Below are 19,876 nucleotides of genomic sequence, written 5' to 3'. Positions count from 1 at the left end.
TCAGACAAAAAAAAGTCGAGAACCATATGATTTCACTGATATGTGGTATATAAAACTGAAAACAACAAAGGAACAAGACAAACAAATAAACAAAAAAATCTCAGACAGACAACAGTTTAGTGGTTATCAGAGGATAAGCGGGGAGCAGGGGATAGTAAAAGTGGGTAAACGGGATCAAATATATGGTGATGGAAAGAGAACTGACTCTGGATGGTGAACACACAATGTGATATATAGATGATGCATTACCGAATTGTACACTTGAAACCTATGTAACTTTACTAACCACTATCACCCCCAATAAACTTTAATTAAACAAATAATAATTTAATATTAGGCCTTCTTTGGATATGCTCATAGTTTCAAGAATTTTTGTTAAAATAATTGCTTATGTATTAAAGCATGCAGGAATAAGAAAAGGCAGTGAAGGTGGTTTATTACAACTTCTAGTTTTTCAAGAGGAAATGTCAGGATCATATTTGGTTGAACTTTTATACTATGTCCCTTGTACAACATCATATAAAATCAATAAATACATGTGTAAATACTTATTACTTAATTCCTTTAATAATTTTATCTTGTGTGTGTAATAAAGGCAGTTAAGTATCACTTTAAATAAAATTAGGATTTAAGTGTTTCACCAAGGACAAAACTCATCAAGGCTACCAATTAAAGCCTCTAAAAGGTTGTGTTATGCATATGTTCCAACCTAAAATCTTAAAACCTGTTATGTTTCCATAACCATGTTAACTGAGATCAGAATATTACTTCTGAATTATTCTATTTTAACCTCTGAAAAATGTTAAGAGCACAATTTTATGAAATGTCAAAGGCAGGGAAATCTAAATACACCAGACCTTTCTCTATAATCTGCTTCATTTCAATGTACAAATCCGTTTAACAGAAACGTCATCTTCAAATGCACACCCATGTGATACATGAAGCCACATGTGATACATGAATTTCCATTTTGAAAATTCTCTACGCTCGCTCAGAAACGCCCATTTAAGGAAAACCCATACTGAGATCAAATGCCTACTTTTCCTTCAAAACTACGGGACAAGCTTCTCCCTTGAACTCGCGTTTCTCCCCGCACAAGAGATTTTAATTCGGGGCAAAGGATAATATTTCTGATTAAATAACAACTATGATTAAGGGAGAGAATTATTTAATGGCAACGATGTACCGCACTCAACTTTTGAATTTCCTCGGAATCTCGGACGCTACTTTAACTGCGAAGGCGCATTTCCAGAGCTTAAGCAGCTCGTTAAATAAATCTTACGGGCAAGGTCCAGCGAAATTTAGCACAAGCAGAAAAACTACCATTAAGTAAAACTCGAATCCACCGATCAGGCACCTCCCCAGGCCCGACAACGGAAGCCGCCGTTCAGCTCTGCAGGCGCAGGACATCCCAACGCCCAAGCAAGGCCCTCCCGCGCCCAGGGCGCCTGCGCGACATCCACCGTCAGTTACACCCTTCCTAGGCTATTCAACGCGAATGGTTTTGAAATTACTGTCAGGTCACGCCTCACTTTAAAAATCATTAGGGATGAAAAGCACACCGGAACGACCACTCACCGAAGTGGTCCTAAATGCAAGCGACAGGATTTAAGCTTCCTCTCGCGACTTATCTGGCGCTGCCGGAAGCGGGACTATCCGTGTCGTTAAGAAAAGGTGCTTACGGAGGCGGTGGAGCCTCGGACAGGGAAAGTGAGGAAGGATCGTGGGGTTCTTGCCGGAAATTGTTCCGCCCGGGGAGATTTCCGTGTAAGACCCGAAGCGGGCGAGGAGGAGGCGTGGCTGAAACTCGCTAGCGTGGTAGTGCCTTGCAGCACCTCTATGTGGCTCTTGTGCTGCTACTAAAGCGAGAAGACCCACGTCCACGCTAACAGCTGGAGTCTCTTTGCCAACACCTCGCCCCTGCCCCGGATTCCGAGGGGAACCGAGACCTGAATGGGCTCGGCTCTCTCCAGCTGCTCGCCTGACAACCGCAGCGGTGGCAGGTGAGAGCCCCAAGACCGAAGGAGAACCGGGATGCGGAACCCGGTCACCAGGTTTGCGGCCGCTTCTGGGCAATTGCTTTGTCTCCTGCTGAGCTCTGCGGCGCTTTAAACACGCGCTCCTCGTGGGGTGGGAGGGCAAGTGGCAGAGCGAAATGCAGCGTGAGCGTGGAGGAGTAACAGTACAGCGCTGGGGGTCTTTTCGCGTCTTCATTTCTCCTCCTCCTCCATTGCTTCCCTTTTCATTTCTTGGGTTTGAGATACCAGAGGTTGCAGCTCAACTAGAAGGGAACTGCTGAGCTTCCAGCTGGTACTCCAGACTGCAGTCTCGCTCCACCAAACTAGGCAGCCTCGAGTTTGGAGACTGCTGTGGGGAGAGACGGCGATTTTCATTTTCATTCCACGGTCTTTATCCCTTTGCTCCGCGCCGGCTGCTGCCGCACCTCAAAAGAATGAAAAGCTGCAGGCGTTGCAGCTTTCCAGAGCGAGGACCGCGGCTGCCGGTCCCTGCCGCACCTAATCACTTGGAGAGTGTGGCATCCTCGCGCTTTGAGGCAGAAGGGGCGAGGGTGCTGACCATGGGGTATTATTTACTATGTTCTCGACGACTTCCTGGCCGCTTGCGACCTTTGGAGTCTGGTGGCTAACACTTGCTTTGCTTCAGCGTACTGGAAGGTTTAGCAGTGGAAGTAGGAAGCATGGCTGACTTGAGCACTTACTACCATCCTTGCTCTACCCTGGGATAGGCTTTTGTTTTACTATTGAAAATGCTTCAATGAAAAAGTGTTTGTTTCAGGCAGATAAAATAATAACGATAGTTACCATTAACTGAATTCTTCTGTGTGCCAAGTGCTTCACATGTTTTTCTCATATACGCCTCAACAATCCCATGAGGTAGATTATTACGCTCATTTTACAGGAGTTAGGAATTGAGGCTTAGAGAGGCCACGTGACTCTCCCTAATAAACTTGTGGTAGTATTGGACATTTGAATCTCTATTACAAACCAGATTTTTCATACTCCAAAATCTGTATTCTTAACTATTTATTATATTGCTATTGTCGTACCATTATGCTTCATTTTTTCCTATTTTTTCACTATTATTGGCAGTGGCTGAGAGGATTCATTCACTAAAAAAAATATTTCGTATGCCTACTTATGTGTCTCATGAAAGACAGACATGATATTTGTCTTCATGAAGCTTCAGTATCGTGATGCAGAATTAAGTAATTCAGAAACCAAAATGCTATACTTACTGTAGCTTAGGCTTGTTTAAAGCAGTGCTGAAACTAATGTGCAGAAAGTCAGAGTTGTACAATCAAACCTTATTATTTAAGTTGTAAACTCCTACTACTTGCATGGTAGTTATTGTGAGGGTATTACGCTGAACAATTGGTAGAACATTTATTGATCACCTAAATAAGTACTATGCACCAATTAACTACAGAGAATATAGGTGAAGTTCTTGTTCTCCAAAAGCTCCCATGCAACTACATAAAAATAGTATTCTGGAACAATTAGTTTGCTTAAGTAGAAATGATATCGTGGTTATGTAGGAGGATGTCCTTATTTTTGGAGATGCATGCTGAAGTATTTAGAGGTGAACTGAGTGTGTTGATGTCTACAACTTTCAAATGGTACAGTATGTATATGTGTATATAAATAGAAAGTAAATATGGCAAAGTGTTAGCAGTTTTTGAGTCTAGTGGTGGGTATATGGGTGTTTATAGTGAACTATTCTTTCTTTTTTCAATATTGAAATTTTTCATAATAAAAAATTGAGGCGGAAAACCCTAACTCGAAAGGAAACATTTTATTTTAATTTTATTAAATTTATTTGGGTGACTGGTTAATAAAATTATATAGGTTTCAAGTCCTATAATGCATCCTACATTATACATTATACTATACTACATTATACTATAAGTACAGTCCTATAATGCATCATCTGTATATTGCACTGTGTTCACTACCCAAAGTCAGATCTCATGTCATCATATATTTGACCCCTATACCCTTGTCTATCTTCCTCCACCCCCCCATTAACCCTCTACTGTTACCGCCATACTGTTGTCTGTGTGTATGAGTTTTTGTTACTTGTTTGTTGCTTTCAGTTTTATATCCTACATACGGTGAGATCATATGGTTCTTGACTTTTTCCGTCTGACTTACTTTGCTTAGTGTGATAGTCTCAAGATTCAGCCATGTTGTTGCAAATGGCAGTATTTTATCCTTTCTTATGGCTGAGTAGTATTCCACTGTATATATGTACTGCAAATTCTTCCTCTAGTCATCTATCAAAGGACACTCAGTTGTTCTCGTGTCTTGGCCATCATGAATAATGCTGCGGTGAACATAGGGGTACATATATCTTTACAGATAAATGTTTTTAAATTTTTTGGGTAGATACCCAGGAGAGGGATTGCTGGGTCACATGGTAACTCTATTCTTAATTTTTTGAGGAAACTCCATACTGTTTTCCATTGGTGCTGTACCGATTTACTTTCCCACCAAAAGTGTATGAGAGTTCCTTTTTCTCCACAACCTCTCCAACACTTGTAATTGCTTGTCTTGTTGATGATAGCCATTCTAACAGGTGTAGGCTGGTATCTCTTTGTGGTTTTGATTTGCATTTCCCTAATAGCTGGGAAAGTTGAGCATCTTTTCATATGTGTACCTGTTGGCCGTTTGTCTGTCTTCTTGAAGTATCTGTTCAGGTCCTCTGCCCATTTTTCAATTGGATTTTTTTTTTTTTTTGATGTTGAGTTGTATGAGTTCTTTTTATAGTTTAGGTATTAACCCCATATCGAAGGTGTTGGGAAACAGATAATTGTAAAAATAGATCTGAAATGTTATCGAGCATGGAGGATGGGAGAGGATGCTGATATGTATTTGAGGGCTCTCAGAGGCATGAGAGTTGTCAGAAAAACATTCATTGAGGACTTTCCAGTTGGTTATTGAAGGAGAAATAGAACTTTTAAGGAGAGTGAATTCCAGGCAGAGGGGAAGGCAAGCTCAGTAAAAAGGTACTGAATGAACATTTGAAGAAGGAAAAAAATCAATGTGAAGGTTGTGTGGAACTTGGCAATTTACTTGTATAAGTAATCTTATAAATGATACTAGCCTGCCTTTGCCAGCCTGCAGAATAACCTATGGTGGAGCTTTAGTAATAGTGCCCTGCAATGAGTCACCATTTGTAGCAGTATTTCCACTGGAAACTGCTTTTAGGATTTCAGGAAAACTGGTTATGTGTCTGTCTTCAAGACGAGCAGCAGGAGCCGGGGCTCCTGTTTTCTCTGATTTGGGGAGCAGAGATTTACTGGTTCATAGTTAGGGTCCTTGAGGGAACCTATAGAAAGGACTACATTGATGGCTTGGAAAGATTTTAAGTTCAGGTGAGGGGGGTTTCTGAATACTGCCTGGAAGTGATGGATGATACAAGGTGTCATTTTAAGGATTACGGTAAGTAGCTCTGACCATGACCAGTGAAGATGAGAAGACGATGTTTATTCCAGGCAGTAGTGTTCATGATACCGTGTTTCCCCGAAAAAAACGCTGTAGTCTCAAGCAGTGTGGTAAGACTGGAAAAGATGTAATGAGGTCTCCAGCAGTAGCAGGGGGAAAGAGGAATGTCCGGTTTCATTGCACAAATGAGATAAGTTGAATTGTATGTATTCTGTGCTAGTTAAGTTTAGGTCAGGAATCTGTCTTAATTATAGCAGCTAACAGGATATGTAATCAGCTAACATTTACTTAGTGCTTACCATAGGCTAATTGCTATGGTGTGTTCAAAACAATCAGAGTTATCACCCCATTTTACTGGAATTACTCATAGATCTTTGGGAATAGCACTTGCAGAGTTTTGCTTTGCAGTTCTATCTAGCATATTCAACTCTTCTTAAGAATATTTGATCAAGTAATTGCTTATCAGTAATCAAATGAAGCATTTGACCTATAGTTTCATCTTGGTAGGTAATTATGATAGTTTTAATATGACCAACGAATAAGTACATGTAAACATCTTTGAGGTTACGTCACTGTTATGTGATAGTTTTTAAACCGATGTTTGTGGGCATCTGTTTATGTGGAAGAGTTTGCATGTTACTGCACGTGTACACTTTATTTCTGAGGAGAGGATCCATAGATTTTATTATATTTGCCAAAGATTTTTTGACTTCTAAAAGTTTAAGAGCTGTTGTCATAATGAAATACTATATTCACTCTAATCTTGTTTTGCTGATTTACACGAGACCAGAATGGTTATTTTCTCTAAAAAAAAAAAATCTGTTTACAAACTAAACTTTTATAAATTGAAGCCTTTCCAAAAATTGATTTAATGCAATTTCAGATTGATGTATAGTTGTGAATGTTTTTTTAAACCCACATTACATTTTGTCTATTCTTTTCCATTCTATTCAGATATTACTGAACTATGTGTGGAAGGATTTAGCCTTTAATGTAATTTTGTTATAACTTGAATAATTTTCTTCTAATTTGTTGCATAAGTTTGGACATGAGGACTTTAGTGTTTAGCTTTTGGTTATTCTGTATCAGTTTGTCACATTGCTAAGATGTATGTTTAATTAAAAATCGGAGTCTTAATTTTTTAATTTTATGGAAGAAAATGTCTTTTCATTTTTAAGGTATATATCAAGTTATTGGTACTAATTTTAAAATCATTTAGAAATATTTTTACATCAATGTTTTTGAAATATAGTCTCTAAAATTAATATTTTCATTGCATTTTAGGTGAAAAGATTGCTGTATCACCTCACTGAAGCAATAGACTCACTATCTTTGTGTTTTAGACTGCATCAACACGAAGCAATGATATCTGAGAACAAAAGAACATTTGCCAACTAACTGTCATCGCAATTCAAGTGACTAAAGAAGGAGAAACAAGCTGCAACAGACCTATGTGTCAGCTAGTATAGAGAGAATGCTTTCTTCTGAGGCTGTTTATTTAGAAGCAGTTTTATTATAGCACATTTAAATTATACTCTATATCAAATGAAATAAAAATGAGTGAAGTCCCCAGATTCTTTGTTGGGCCTGAAGATACAGAAATCAATCCTGGAAATTACAGACGTTTCTTCCACCATGCAGATGAAGATGATGAAGAGGAGGATGAGTCTGTAAGTTGTTTGTTTTTCTGATGAGAGAAGACCAATACAGGATAGGCTTTTTACTGATCACTGTTAAAAGTGAATTAATATTATTATTCCACCCCAGAAAAAATTACTTTCAAGCTTCTCTTTATAGCCAAAATTTTTCTTCATCTGAAGTCTTATCTAGAAGTCCAGGAACTGAAACAGAAAAGCAGAGATTGTCTGGCTGACATAGACTAGAAAGTACTACCGACTTGCTTCTCCTACCCTTACCTTTTGTCTTTATTTCTTCTGAATACACTGAACACCACTGATAGATCAAATCCAGTCTTCTTACATGTAAGGACTTTGTTCTGTCACCTATATCTAAAACAGTACTTGTCTCTTATCCCTTCTACCTGTTATGTATAGCTAATATTCATTTCCCACACATTTCATGTGCTATCACGTCTCTTTGCTGTTATATGCACTGCTTTATCTCTAAGTAACCTTATTTCGGAGTAACTTGTGAATTGTTTTTCGTTCTTCAAAACCCTGTTCAGATTTCATGTTGTTCACTCCCCTTGCTCTTTTCTCCTTGAGAAACTGGAATACTTCCTCAGTACCATTTCTATACCTTGACATACATACTTCTAATCCATGTATCATAATGTACTGTATTATTACTATGTTCCCCACTAGTCTAAAAGTGCTTTAAGAACAGGTAGTTTCTATATATCTGACTCTTGAGTGCTTAATATAGTTTTTGGACTATTGGTACTAAGTAAATTGAGTTTACATTCATGAACCGTTACATACGGTTCATTTGACCTATAGATTGATAAAACAATTCATTCCAGATCATTCTTCTGTTTTTAAGATTTCAAAGATGTGCATTTCATTTAGACATTAAATCTAACAAAATAACTTAGATCTGTTTAAAAAAATCATTTTCATGCTTCTAAGTTTTTGACTAATAGGAAAATTCTGTAATTTGTCTTAATGTAGGTTTGTTTGTACATGTTAAACTTGAATGTTTCCAGTTCATCTTAGCCAATGACTAGATGTTCATTAAGTAGATCTATAATAAGTAAACAAAACTTAGCATATTAGTTTTTTTGTTTTTTGATTTTTAACTGTAAAGCAGTATGAAATGTTAGGTGGAGTACTTTTGTTATCTGAGGAAATCTACTTTAGAAACATCATCATGAGCTATGTTGAGGCTTTTAATCAGGAAAAAAACTGAATAAGGGAACATAAAAATGGATGATCACAGTGGGAAAGATAGCAGATCCCAGGGAGATTAGGATTTACAATCAAATCCAATACCAGTTTGAATTTAATATGAGTCAGAGGAGGCAATAAAGAAATATAATCCTAGGCTAAAGAAGAATTACAACTTAATTATACTGTCAGATTTATAATAAGGAAAAATCTAATAAAACTTTCTAGCTCTAATATAGTTTGAGTGTGAATTATAATGTCATATGAAATATATAAGTTATCATGGAATAGACAATGGAAATGAAAAACTGGACATAGCTTTATATATTTGATAAAACTCTAAGCACCTGAATGCAAAGACCTCAGAATGAATCTTGAGTGATTTTATAAGTGTGAGCTACTTGTAAGTTATTATTTCCATATCCTGCTTGTTAAGTTTCAGGCCAAATCATGGCCTTTGAAATGTAGTAAGGGTGCAGCGATGGACAACACCATGGAAGAGGGATATTAGAGTGCGGGGGCTGGGTTTCAAAAAGCATTGATGCCTTTGTGAGCAGTGTGGTTTTCCCCCAAATTTCCTTCCAAGTTGTCATAGGTGACCAACTAATATTCAAGCTCAATCTACAAAATTAGTTAATATTTTGTAGTTAGTATAGCTTTGTAGTCAGAACATTTTATTTTAGGCAAGTGAATTCTTAACTCACTCCCATTGGCCTTTCTACTTGGATTAGATAGGTTTTGGCTTTTATTTGCCCCTTCTGGTGTGAGGAACACAAATAAATGCTAGGAACAAAGAAGTATTTGTTTAAGTTTGAAATCTGAATGAAAATAGTAACAATGTTCTGAAAGTTTTTTGTTTTAAAATTTTTATCAGACCTTTGTAGGAAACTATTATTTTGTTACGGATGTATTATAACAATGTAATTTTGAAAAAAATAAAAGGCTTTTTTGGTTAATGTGTAACTTTTATTGATTCATCACACGCCTCATCTACCTCTTAAAAAGAGTTAACATAGCTGTACTTTGGAGTTCTTATTAAGTCAACCTGATTTTTTTGTTTCTTTTCTGTTTTTAGCCACCAGAAAGGCAGATTGTGGTTGGAATATGTTCCATGGCAAAGAAATCCAAATCCAAACCAATGAAGGAAATTCTTGAACGGATCTCCTTATTTAAATATATCACAGTAGTAGTATTTGAAGAAGATGTTATTTTGAATGAACCAGTGGAAAACTGGCCTTTATGTGATTGTCTTATTTCTTTCCATTCTAAAGGTATTAAAGAATGGGGAAGGAAACCCCTTTATCCTCTGATTATAAAACTAATACATACTAATTGTAGAATATTAGATAAAATAGAAAAATAAAATTAAACTCATCCACTCTCACAGATAGGTGATGTTAACACTTTAATATATTTCTTTCCAGTCTTTTTTTCTGTGTGTAGAAACATTTAGTATTATAGCGTATATGTAATTTTATACTTAAATTGTTCACTAATTATATCAAGTTTTTTTCCTCCCTATCATTCTTCAAAAACCAGATTTTAAATGGTGTTATAGTGTATAACATGTAGATTTAACCAGCATCCTAACAATTAGATGGTTTTCAGTTTTCAGTATTAAATATAAGGTTTTGATGAACTCCTCAAATGTATATTGAATTATTGACTATTTTAATCCCTGTGCTTTTGAATATAGGAAATGATCTGCCACTCCTCATATATGTATTCATACTTTATTTCTTAGGAATTTAATATTTCAGGTTTAGATTTTACTTGTTGTCTTTTATAAAACAAACAGGAATATCAATTCAACCTAATGTTACTTCATAATAAAGTAGTACTTCATAGTAAAGTCTGCTAATCAAAATTATTGTTAAATGTATATCTGAAACTTGATAACCTATGACTCTGAATTAAGTGAATTTCTCACTAAGAACTATAATTTAAAGGATGTCCACTCAGTTAAACCTAATGTTTATATAAATTGTTCTTGTTACCAAAAAATGTAGTCCCTAGCTGTGTTAAAAAAATTATCTCACTTTAATCAGGTGTTCAAGAAGCATCTCCTTCAGCAAGAAGGAGATGGACCATGGTTGGGACCTTTCATGCTCCCTTAGCCTGTACTGATTTTCGTTATTTCATAGAGAAGCCAAGGCCCTGATCTTTATAGCCTGAAGTTCATCATTTCAGAGAATCTTAAAATTTGCTTGTCCTTGAGGGTAAGGTGTTCTTCCCCTACTACCACATAGTTCTTTCTACAAAACCTATTTGCCTATAAAAACTAGGTGCTATCTAAGGTCATATCCCATATGCTGTCTTTTTTTAAGGAAAAAGTTCCTCTTTAACAACAATAACAAAAACAGGAAACTGACTGTTGCTGAATTCTGTTAGACTTCAAAATCATAGACATTGAGACATCTTAACAAATGAAGAGTTTTTCTGAGAGTCTTTTTAAAACTTGAAGTGTTTGTAATTTGTGGCCAAGTGATTCCTGGTATAGAGTACTTCTATTTAAATTTTTAAAACTGAGGAATTTTGGAATAAATCTTCTTTAGACTGACTGTAGCTTTTTAAGTTCCGTATTCTGTAACATTTTCTTCCTCTACTAACTAGTCTGATAATGCTACAAAATACAGTGTCTTCACAGGTATACACCATCATATATTATAGTGAAATGCTTAAGCTATGCATGCTTGCTGATTTTTACTCTTTTCTTTAGGTAAGATACTCATTAAAATATTGTCGTCTAAGGAATAATAATAGTTAACATTTATTGAGCACTTGCTATGTCAGGTATTGCACTAAGTGTTTAATGTACACTCTTATTTAATTCCTCAGGAACCCTATTATGTAAGAATGGTATAATACCCATCTACAGTCAGAAATCAGAGGCATAGAAATGCTAACTAAATTTGCTGAAGACCACATAGCTAGTGAAAGATGGAACCAAGATTTGAACTCTGGTTTATGCCCTTAACCTCTGTGGTGTCCTTTCTTAATAATGTGTGTTGATGGATAAAGTTGCAGACTTTTACTGCCAATATGGAGTGAAATACAATCATTAAAATTCATTAGGTTTTCTTTTTAGGTTTCTTACTATATCTGCCATTTGATTTATTGTAATTAGTAATTTTAGCAAAGTTTGGGAAATTTCTGAGAGTTAATATCTGATATTTTAACATTGGCCTAGTAAGAGCAAGCATGATTTTGTTCATATATTTCATATTTCAAGCATATCTATTGTATGTGACTCAATTATTGGTTTTGCTGCTATTTTTTAAAGATGCATAACTTCTTTGAACTATCAGTTAATTTATATATATATATATATATTATATATTATATATATATATTTTTTGATGTTTTATATATATATATATATATATATATATATATATAAAACATCAAAATATTTTAAGTGAGAAAAGGAGTTGTGTATATTTAAAAATCACCAGGTGATTGTGACATACTTATTTATATATAGATTTCTCTTTGTATATGAGGTAATCTTAACCTTTTATCAGGTAACTTTGAATAGTCAGGCAGTGACTAACATAACCACTGGCTTGTTGTGCCTTATTAATCAAACACACTAGGAAAAAATAAGATTTATTTAATAGTACACACTAAATCAAGTTTTATGTACTTATTATTCCATGCCTTATGTAGAAAGCAGTTATATACATAATGAAATTAAACTTTTATGGGAAGTGGCATAAATTCAAGTTGATAAAGTTGTAGATGTCAATTTATCTTGAGATTATACAGAGTATCTTAATAATATGTGTTCTTAGGATTTCCACTGGACAAAGCAGTTGCCTATGCAAAACTCAGGAATCCGTTTGTAATCAATGACTTGAATATGCAGTATCTCATACAAGATAGGTGAGTGGTGAAGTTGGCGGAATTAAGGGAAGGAAAATTAACATTTATTTAGTATCTGCTATAAGCAGACATGGTATCAGGTGTTTTCATATACATTAATTTGTGCTATCCTCGAAATAATACTTAGAAATAGGTGTTTATATCCAGTTTCCCAGATGACGAGTCTTGAGAACCAGGGATATCAGTTAATTTGCCCCAAGTCACAAGTAGTTCTACAAGTAAGGGACAAGAACTTATATCAGTTTGTTTAATTTCCAAAGCCTACTAGACCGTTGAAAATTAAGAATGATTATTCTATCATGTGACTCATCAGTTAGGGCTGTACACATAACTAGATTGTTTTTAATGGCAAAGAGTAACCAAAAGATTTCACTATATATCTTAGCATGCATTTAACAGGCCAAAAGCATGGATTTCTAAGAGAAATTGTAAAATATGAATGTATTTATGTATTACATTTAGTTGGTGTTTCACTCTGATGGCTACCCTTATCATTTCACTAGCATTCTATTTCCTTTTGTGTTAGCATTACAATATGAGATTATATATGAAAATGCTTTATAAAGTATATCGCCCTATAGTTTTTTGTTTTTCTATTTTTGTTTTTTTCCTATTAGATAGTAACATTAACATCTAAAATTTTAAAACATTTTTTGTAGGTTTACATATTAATGCATGTTTATACATTATAAATGTGTGTGTGTGTGTGTGTGTGTAAATGCAAATTAATTTTAAGAAGTTTGGAAAAGAAAAGCATTTTACCCTGCCACTACATCTGCCATATTTGTTCAGATAGAAAGCAATACATACATATACTCACAGTTTACAAAATTGGTATCACTATTGTCTTATAATATTGTGAACATTTTTCCATATCATTACATTATAGAGTATAAGATTTTTAATGGTTATGTAATGCTTTGTCATTACAAGATAGCAACTTTGTTTAACCATTTCTTTTTATACATTTACATTCTCAATTTTAAAAATTAATATTGTAATATGCCACAAAATGTATTATGAATATTTTTGTTCTAATTGCTACATATTTAGAATGTTTTTTCTATATTTTAAATTATGTATTTATTTAAAAAATAAAGACTTGATACACATTCCTTTTTTAGTAGAACAATATAATATCCTTTATGAACAGTACAATAATATACTCATTGTGAAATAGAGCTATAACACAATAAATGTTTTCCTTTTTCTTCAGGAGAGAAGTATATAGTATTCTTCAAGCTGAAGGTATTTTACTTCCTCGTTATGCAATTTTGAACCGTGACCCAAATAATCCCAAAGGTAGAGTAAGAGATTTTAATCAAGCTACTTTCTGTCATTCAGCATACTTGAGCCACTTCTCTTCTATAGTTAAGTGGAAGGAATATAAAGAACTCATAGTATTCTATTCGTTGTTTTCAAACACATGAATAAAACATTACATTCAGTTAAAATGTGACACTATGAGCTAAAAGGCTAATAATTAATAATTTAGAAATTATACATTCTGTTTTTCTTTGGTCTGTATACGACACATCTCTGAGAATCATAAAGACTTTTTAAATTACATGCTTTAATAAGTTAGTATTGATTAGGAATATACAAGTATTCCATCTGTGACTGTTGAATTAAGTATTAGAAACTTCATGCTAGGCACAGTTACATTTCTGATGACTAGGAATTTTGAAATATTTCTATTTATTAATATTTTGAAGTACCCTTTGCTTCATTTTGGTTACCTAAAACAGTGTGAAGCTATACATAACTTAGTCTAAAAAGGCAACATAAATGTTTATCTGTCTTAAGTTTTGATATTCTGATAACAAGTATTTTAAGGAATTTTGATAACTTTATTGTACCTTAAAACAATTTATATTAAAAAAAAGTTATAGCATTTATTATCTGTAAGAGGGAACATTGCTTGTTTGTCTAAAGGTCAAAATTTACTTTCTTATTGACTCACTTGCGTACTCTGTATATTGGTTACTTTTCTAACTTAAGTAATTTCATGTTTTGTGGTTTCTGTGATAGGAATAATCCCATACATTTTTCAGAAAATGCTGGCATTCTGGAGTTATTTCTCAGTCTTTCTTGTTGGCATCATTTCATATCTGTCTTTGAATTCTAAGGGACAGTGGGGTGAAATGGCAGGTCCATAAGATTTTGAAGAACAGCTAGAGTTCCTAATGCCGTGTATCATAAACGTGGGCATATGTTTGCATCAACATTTTTAATTAAAATCAAATCAGTACTTTATCCAAGGTTACTTTTATTTGTAATCTATATTTGAGAAAAAAAGTTGTCAATAATATCTAGATAGTATACAGTATGTAATTTTCTTGCTATTCTGTTTGATTTATAGAATGCAGTCTGATTGAAGGGGAGGATCATGTAGAAGTGAATGGGGAAGTTTTCCAAAAGCCATTTGTAGAAAAGCCAGTCAGTGCAGAAGATCACAATGTTTACATTTATTATCCAACATCTGCTGGTGGTGGAAGTCAAAGGCTTTTTCGAAAGGTAAACCATTGTTATCCTAGTGGATGCTGTTCTTCATACGTTGTGTAAATTTTACTAAAAATAATCGAGTACTTAATAAAACTATGATTAAATGAGAATGTATCATTTAGACATAAATTAATAAAAGTGATACCATACTTGTTAGAAAAATCAAGGTATAATTTTGTTACTTAATGTTGTTTATGCAAAATTTCTGCCTATAGAATACCATGAAGTTACTTGATTTTCCTTGTCTTCCATTTACATATTGATCATATAACAAGTTTAGGTAAAGATGAGTAGTCTTTTAGAAAAATAGCCTCCAAAATGGATAGTTCGTAGAAAAAGTAATACCAGTAACTTTTACATATATAAAAGTATTCTCAAAATTGGACCCATAGTAAATAAGTGCAAATCCAGTCTAAAATATAATGACATTGAATTACTTTTTGTATTAGCAGAGATCAGAAGGCTTGTGGTAGTTGGAAAACAAGTCCAAACGTTGGCAGGAATGCGTTTAGTGTAGCCTCTTAGCAACATAATTTAGTAATATGTCAGGATTAAAAATCCACATACCCTTATAAATAATCAAGGCAATGCAAAGCAAGAACAAAGTGAGATACTATTTTATATCCATTAGAGTGACAAATCTTAAGTCTGACAATCCCAAGGGTAGATAAGGACGTAGAGCAGTGGCAACTCTTACACATTGCTGGAGAGACTATGAATTGTTAAAACAGTTTATAAAACAGATTTTTGACATCATCTGTGTAAGTTGAATATGAGCATATTTTATCACCTAGCAATTCCATTTCTAGTATATGCCTTAGAAACACTTTTGCACATATGTGCCACAGGGACACTTGTAAGAATATTCTACTAGCTAAAGCTTAAGAAACAACCTAAATATACATTGCTAGGACAATGAATAAATTATGGTGTATTTATACAGTGGAAAATTCTATAGTAGTAAAAATGAACAAACTAGAGTTAATGCAGCAACATGGTTGAATCTTAGAAACATTATTCTTAGGGTTCATTGTATTTTTAATGTTATTTAATTTACCTGTAAGTTACTATTATGGCAGAAAATATTAGAGTGTCACCTTCATAGTTAGTGTTAAATTTGTGGGTTAAAAAATTATTTTGGAAACATCTTAGCTGAAAATAGATGTTAAAAGTGTTATATTATAAAAATGAGGGGAATAATTTAGTTGTTATATTGATGGACATCTTTTGTTTTCAGATTGGCAGTAGAAGTAGTGTTTATTCCCCAGAAAGCAATGTACGAAAAACAGGCTCATATATATATGAAGAGTTTATGCCTACAGATGGTACTGATGTTAAGGTAGGATTGATTAAAGTGTATTTTAACTTTGTATTTAGAATTTTGAGTGATATCAGAAGAATATATTACCCTGTAATTAGCTATATTTAACCTCTGTTCTCTTTCTTTTTGATTAGGGATTCTTAATGTGTATTGTACTATGAAAGCCTTTGGCGGTCTGAAGCGTATGGCCTTTTTAAAAAAATAATTATTGTTTTAGAATAATGTTCTTAAATGCTTAAGATAAAACATACAGGATTAAAAAGAAGACACATTTTATTGAAATATAGTTATCAAAATATTTAAAAACCAACTTTGTGATACAATAATATGTATGCCTCTTTAAAAGGACATTAAATCAGAATATAGTGTGTAAGGGTCTAATAGCCACCAGTTTCCAAGCGTCGATTAATGTAAGTGATGTTTTGAGATCTGTGACCACTGTCGTGATATAAAAATATGTGTGATTTCTCTTGGTGCAAATAAGGTCTTAATTGCTTTATCTTCAGCCAGTCTCTGTCTAACCAGAGTGCTTTTTCTTAAAGCTAATCATGAACTTCTTAAAAATTTCTCTTGTGGAACCTCATTGACCACAGGAGAATAGTCAGAGTTGTACGGCTGATATACAAGACACATACCACTCTGCCCTCTGTCTGTCCTATGGACCTTATTTCTTACAGTATCAACTGTACCAAATAACTTGCTCTGACCTGACTACATCATGCTATTTCATGCCTCTGCCCTCTGTGTTTATTGCCTTTGATTACAGTGCCTTTCCCTCTCTTGTTCTGCCTTCAAATTCATGCTCTCTCTCACCCCTCTCCCTTTTTTAAACCTTTCTTTGGGCAGTTACTTCCTTCGTAATATTTTTATAGTTATTTGTACCTCTCGTTTGTTAAACTAAAACAATTTAAGAAGGATCGTATCATACACAGCGTACTTTTCATTCCCTCACGATGCTCAGTACAATCTTTTTCTATAGAGTAGAACTTCACTTTACCAGTTCTGACATAATTAATTATTTATAATCTCTTCCAAATGTATTAAAAATTTTGGCATGTAAATTAAAAGATATGTGAAAGAATGGTCAGGAGACTGAAGTATTTTCTATTATTTTTTCTTTGAACTTGTTATCAGCGTGTGTGTGTAGTTTTTAAATAAAATATGTACTTTAACATTCACGAAAGGTTTATACAGTGGGTCCAGATTATGCCCATGCTGAAGCTCGAAAATCTCCAGCACTCGATGGCAAGGTGGAACGAGATAGTGAGGGAAAAGAAGTAAGATACCCTGTTATTCTCAATGCACGAGAGAAATTAATTGCTTGGAAAGTCTGCCTTGCATTTAAGGTGAGATGTTATACAGGCCACATAGATCCTTATAAAAAGAATTCTAATTTTCTTTTTTTGAATTAAAGAGATGTTATTTCGGTTTATAATTTAAAAAGTGTTACATCTGAATGGTGTATGTACTTTTCAAGGGATTCTTGTAGTGCCAATAAAAACATAATAAATGAAGGCCTTTGTTTACCTATACCCTTTGTGTGTTACATATGCATAATTTCTTTCATTTTTTTTTTTTGTTTTACTTACTATGCAGTAAACTAATAATAATGCACCTTTAGGCATTTATAAAATTTGATATGTTCTAGTTCTAGAAAACTGTAAATCTTAATTCAACTCAAACTTTAAAGTTTATAATTTATTTTAAATAGCAAACAGTTTGTGGCTTTGACTTATTACGGGCCAATGGACAGTCCTATGTCTGTGATGTCAATGGCTTCAGTTTTGTGAAGAATTCCATGAAGTATTATGATGATTGTGCAAAAATACTTGGGTAAGAATTTTCTCCATCATATTTCTTCCTCTTTACCTTTGTTATAGCTAAAGCATGCTAGTTATTCAGAAACTAAATAATTCTAAACATAATTGATTAGGATTTTGTAAGCACTCTAGAATAAAAATCAGTGTTCATAAAATGACATCCCCAATGATAATGCCAAATCATGACTTGTACTTTGGGTTACCGAAAACAGATTAATTTATGACCAGTAGAGGTAAAGGCTTAAAGGCAGTTTAACTTCATAGATTTAGAAATGCTATAGTTCCATTCACTTATTCATGGCACAAAATTAGCATTAATGAAAAAAGTAACCAGAGTAAAATAGAAACATTTGGAATTCAGGGTTCTTTTGAATGATGCTGCTTTCTACAAGCATGTGTTACTTAAAGATAATTTCATGAGATTATCAAGTGAATGAAAAAGAAATTATTGCATGTAGAAATGCCATTTTTATGTTCTATGACCTGTTTTCTTATACCTTGATTTTGAAGATTTGTAAGACAACTTTTTAAACCATTTCAAAGTATATATCACAAAGCCATAAGAAACTTACACTTTTAAATGTATTTTAATAATTGGAGTCAGCTTTCATAGTATATTTCAGAGTTGTGAACTTACCCTTAAAGTGAAGTTTGGGGGAGCTTACTAAATTTTAGCATGAATAAATGCTAAATTTAAACAAAACAAAAAATATTTTATAATGACTTAAACATGTTTCCATTGTTAACTCTATTAGTAAAATGACAGAAATTTGTTTAAAATGGGCATGGTATTTAGAATAGCTTTGTAGATGATCAGTAAGCTGGTGAGAAATAATTAATTAGTGGCCACACAGAAGAGACAGTCTTGGATTTCAGAACCTATGTAAAGTAGATATGATACAGTTATAGTGAATTATTGGAATCTTTGTGATTTATATTTTTAAAACTAATGTATATAAGTAAATAATTCCAAATTCATGGCATCCATTTAATGTGTTCTAATACAGCAGTTTAGAACTCCTGATCTAGTTTTGCTTTATCAGGATTGATTCTTTGGGTTAGTTTTTACAAGTATGTGCTGTTATCACAATCACTAGACAGTTTGACTTTAACTCCCGTGATTCTATTATTTATCATTAAGGATCCAGTTTTGTCTTAAAATGAACTAATTTTTAATTTTTTTCTTTGTCTCGAAGTAATACTGTGATGCGAGAGCTTGCTCCACAATTTCATATCCCTTGGTCAATACCTTTAGAAGCTGAAGATATCCCAATTGTTCCAACTACATCTGGAACTATGTAAGTTTGAAAATGTTCATTTAGAAATTCGTTGGGTTTTCCCCATCAGACTGTTTTATTGCAATCTGGATCAATTTCTGAATGATTATTAGACACCTTACTATATTTTCATATGATGCACTTTGCAGATCAAGAAATAAATTATATGCTTTTACAAGAGTCCACCTAGACTAAAATTCTTTTATATTGTTACCAATAAAATTCTGAGAAGTGTTTGGATAATTATAGAACTGTTGAATTAAACATAAAAATAAAGAAGGTGCCAACAGGTACATTACTTAAAGGTTTATAGTCAGTGGTCATACAATGTTGGTGCTCTCGGTATGTAAAGAAAAAATATACAGTTGTATCCTGAGGTAAATTAATTAGCCCAATATTGCCAAAGTGTTTTCATAACATTCTACTAGTGAAAGTTACTGCTTGAAACTTACCTATTACTCAGGTGAGTTGACCAAATTCTTCATATTCATAGCTTAGAGATTTACATTAGCATATTAAATATTCTGAGAAATAGTGATTTAGGGGAAAAAAACAAAAATATTTAATTTTGGTTTTAAGCCTGTATTTTCAAACTTATTTAACATAGAATTTTTCCAAGTAACATTTAAAATCCTGCAGGATTGTGTTCTGTGGCTCACAGTTTGGCAAACACTAAATTATACCCTAGCATTTTTCCTAAGACAGTTATATTTTCCAGTAATTTGACTTTGAAATACTTATTCTTCTTACATGGGCA

At 33.7% G+C, this 19,876-nt stretch overlaps 2 protein-coding genes across 31 annotated transcripts in view; one reads left to right on the top strand and one right to left on the bottom strand.

The window, feature by feature from the left end:
• The window catches only part of GIN1 (gypsy retrotransposon integrase 1), a 35,116-nt gene extending 33,400 nt beyond the window's left edge, over nucleotides 1–1,716 (bottom strand). For 2 of the 5 annotated variants that reach the window (XM_019727969.2, XM_074328640.1), the window contains exon 1: nucleotides 1,579–1,713. The gene's annotated coding sequence lies outside the window, so the exon portion shown is untranslated. Of the gene's footprint in view, nucleotides 1–1,323; nucleotides 1,420–1,578 lie in introns of those variants that run through there. The other 3 variants (XM_019727971.2, XM_019727970.2, XM_074328639.1) reach the window with 3 other exon arrangements.
• A 151-nt stretch (nucleotides 1,717–1,867) lies between these two features.
• Nucleotides 1,868–19,876, top strand: part of PPIP5K2 (diphosphoinositol pentakisphosphate kinase 2) — a 62,052-nt gene continuing 44,043 nt past the window's right edge. For 25 of the 26 annotated variants that reach the window (XM_019727968.2, XM_019727963.2, XM_019727957.2 and 22 more), the window contains exons 1-10: nucleotides 1,868–2,003; nucleotides 6,750–7,135; nucleotides 9,387–9,582; nucleotides 12,106–12,196; nucleotides 13,413–13,498; nucleotides 14,559–14,713; nucleotides 15,939–16,040; nucleotides 17,207–17,368; nucleotides 17,734–17,855; nucleotides 19,039–19,140. In XM_019727968.2, coding sequence (XP_019583527.1) covers nucleotides 7,022–7,135; nucleotides 9,387–9,582; nucleotides 12,106–12,196; nucleotides 13,413–13,498; nucleotides 14,559–14,713; nucleotides 15,939–16,040; nucleotides 17,207–17,368; nucleotides 17,734–17,855; nucleotides 19,039–19,140 — 1,130 coding nt within the window. In that variant the 5' untranslated portion in view covers nucleotides 1,868–2,003; nucleotides 6,750–7,021. Of the gene's footprint in view, nucleotides 2,055–6,749; nucleotides 7,136–9,386; nucleotides 9,583–12,105; nucleotides 12,197–13,412; nucleotides 13,499–14,558; nucleotides 14,714–15,938; nucleotides 16,041–17,206; nucleotides 17,369–17,733; nucleotides 17,856–19,038; nucleotides 19,141–19,876 lie in introns of all 26 variants that reach the window. The other variant, XM_074328629.1, reaches the window with a different exon arrangement.

Source organism: Rhinolophus sinicus, linkage group LG03, assembly GCF_036562045.2.
Source record: "Rhinolophus sinicus isolate RSC01 linkage group LG03, ASM3656204v1, whole genome shotgun sequence".
Classification (NCBI taxonomy): domain Eukaryota; kingdom Metazoa; phylum Chordata; class Mammalia; order Chiroptera; family Rhinolophidae; genus Rhinolophus; species Rhinolophus sinicus.
The sequence above is the reverse complement of the archived record's forward strand: the minus strand, read 5'-3'. Positions and strand labels throughout refer to the sequence as shown.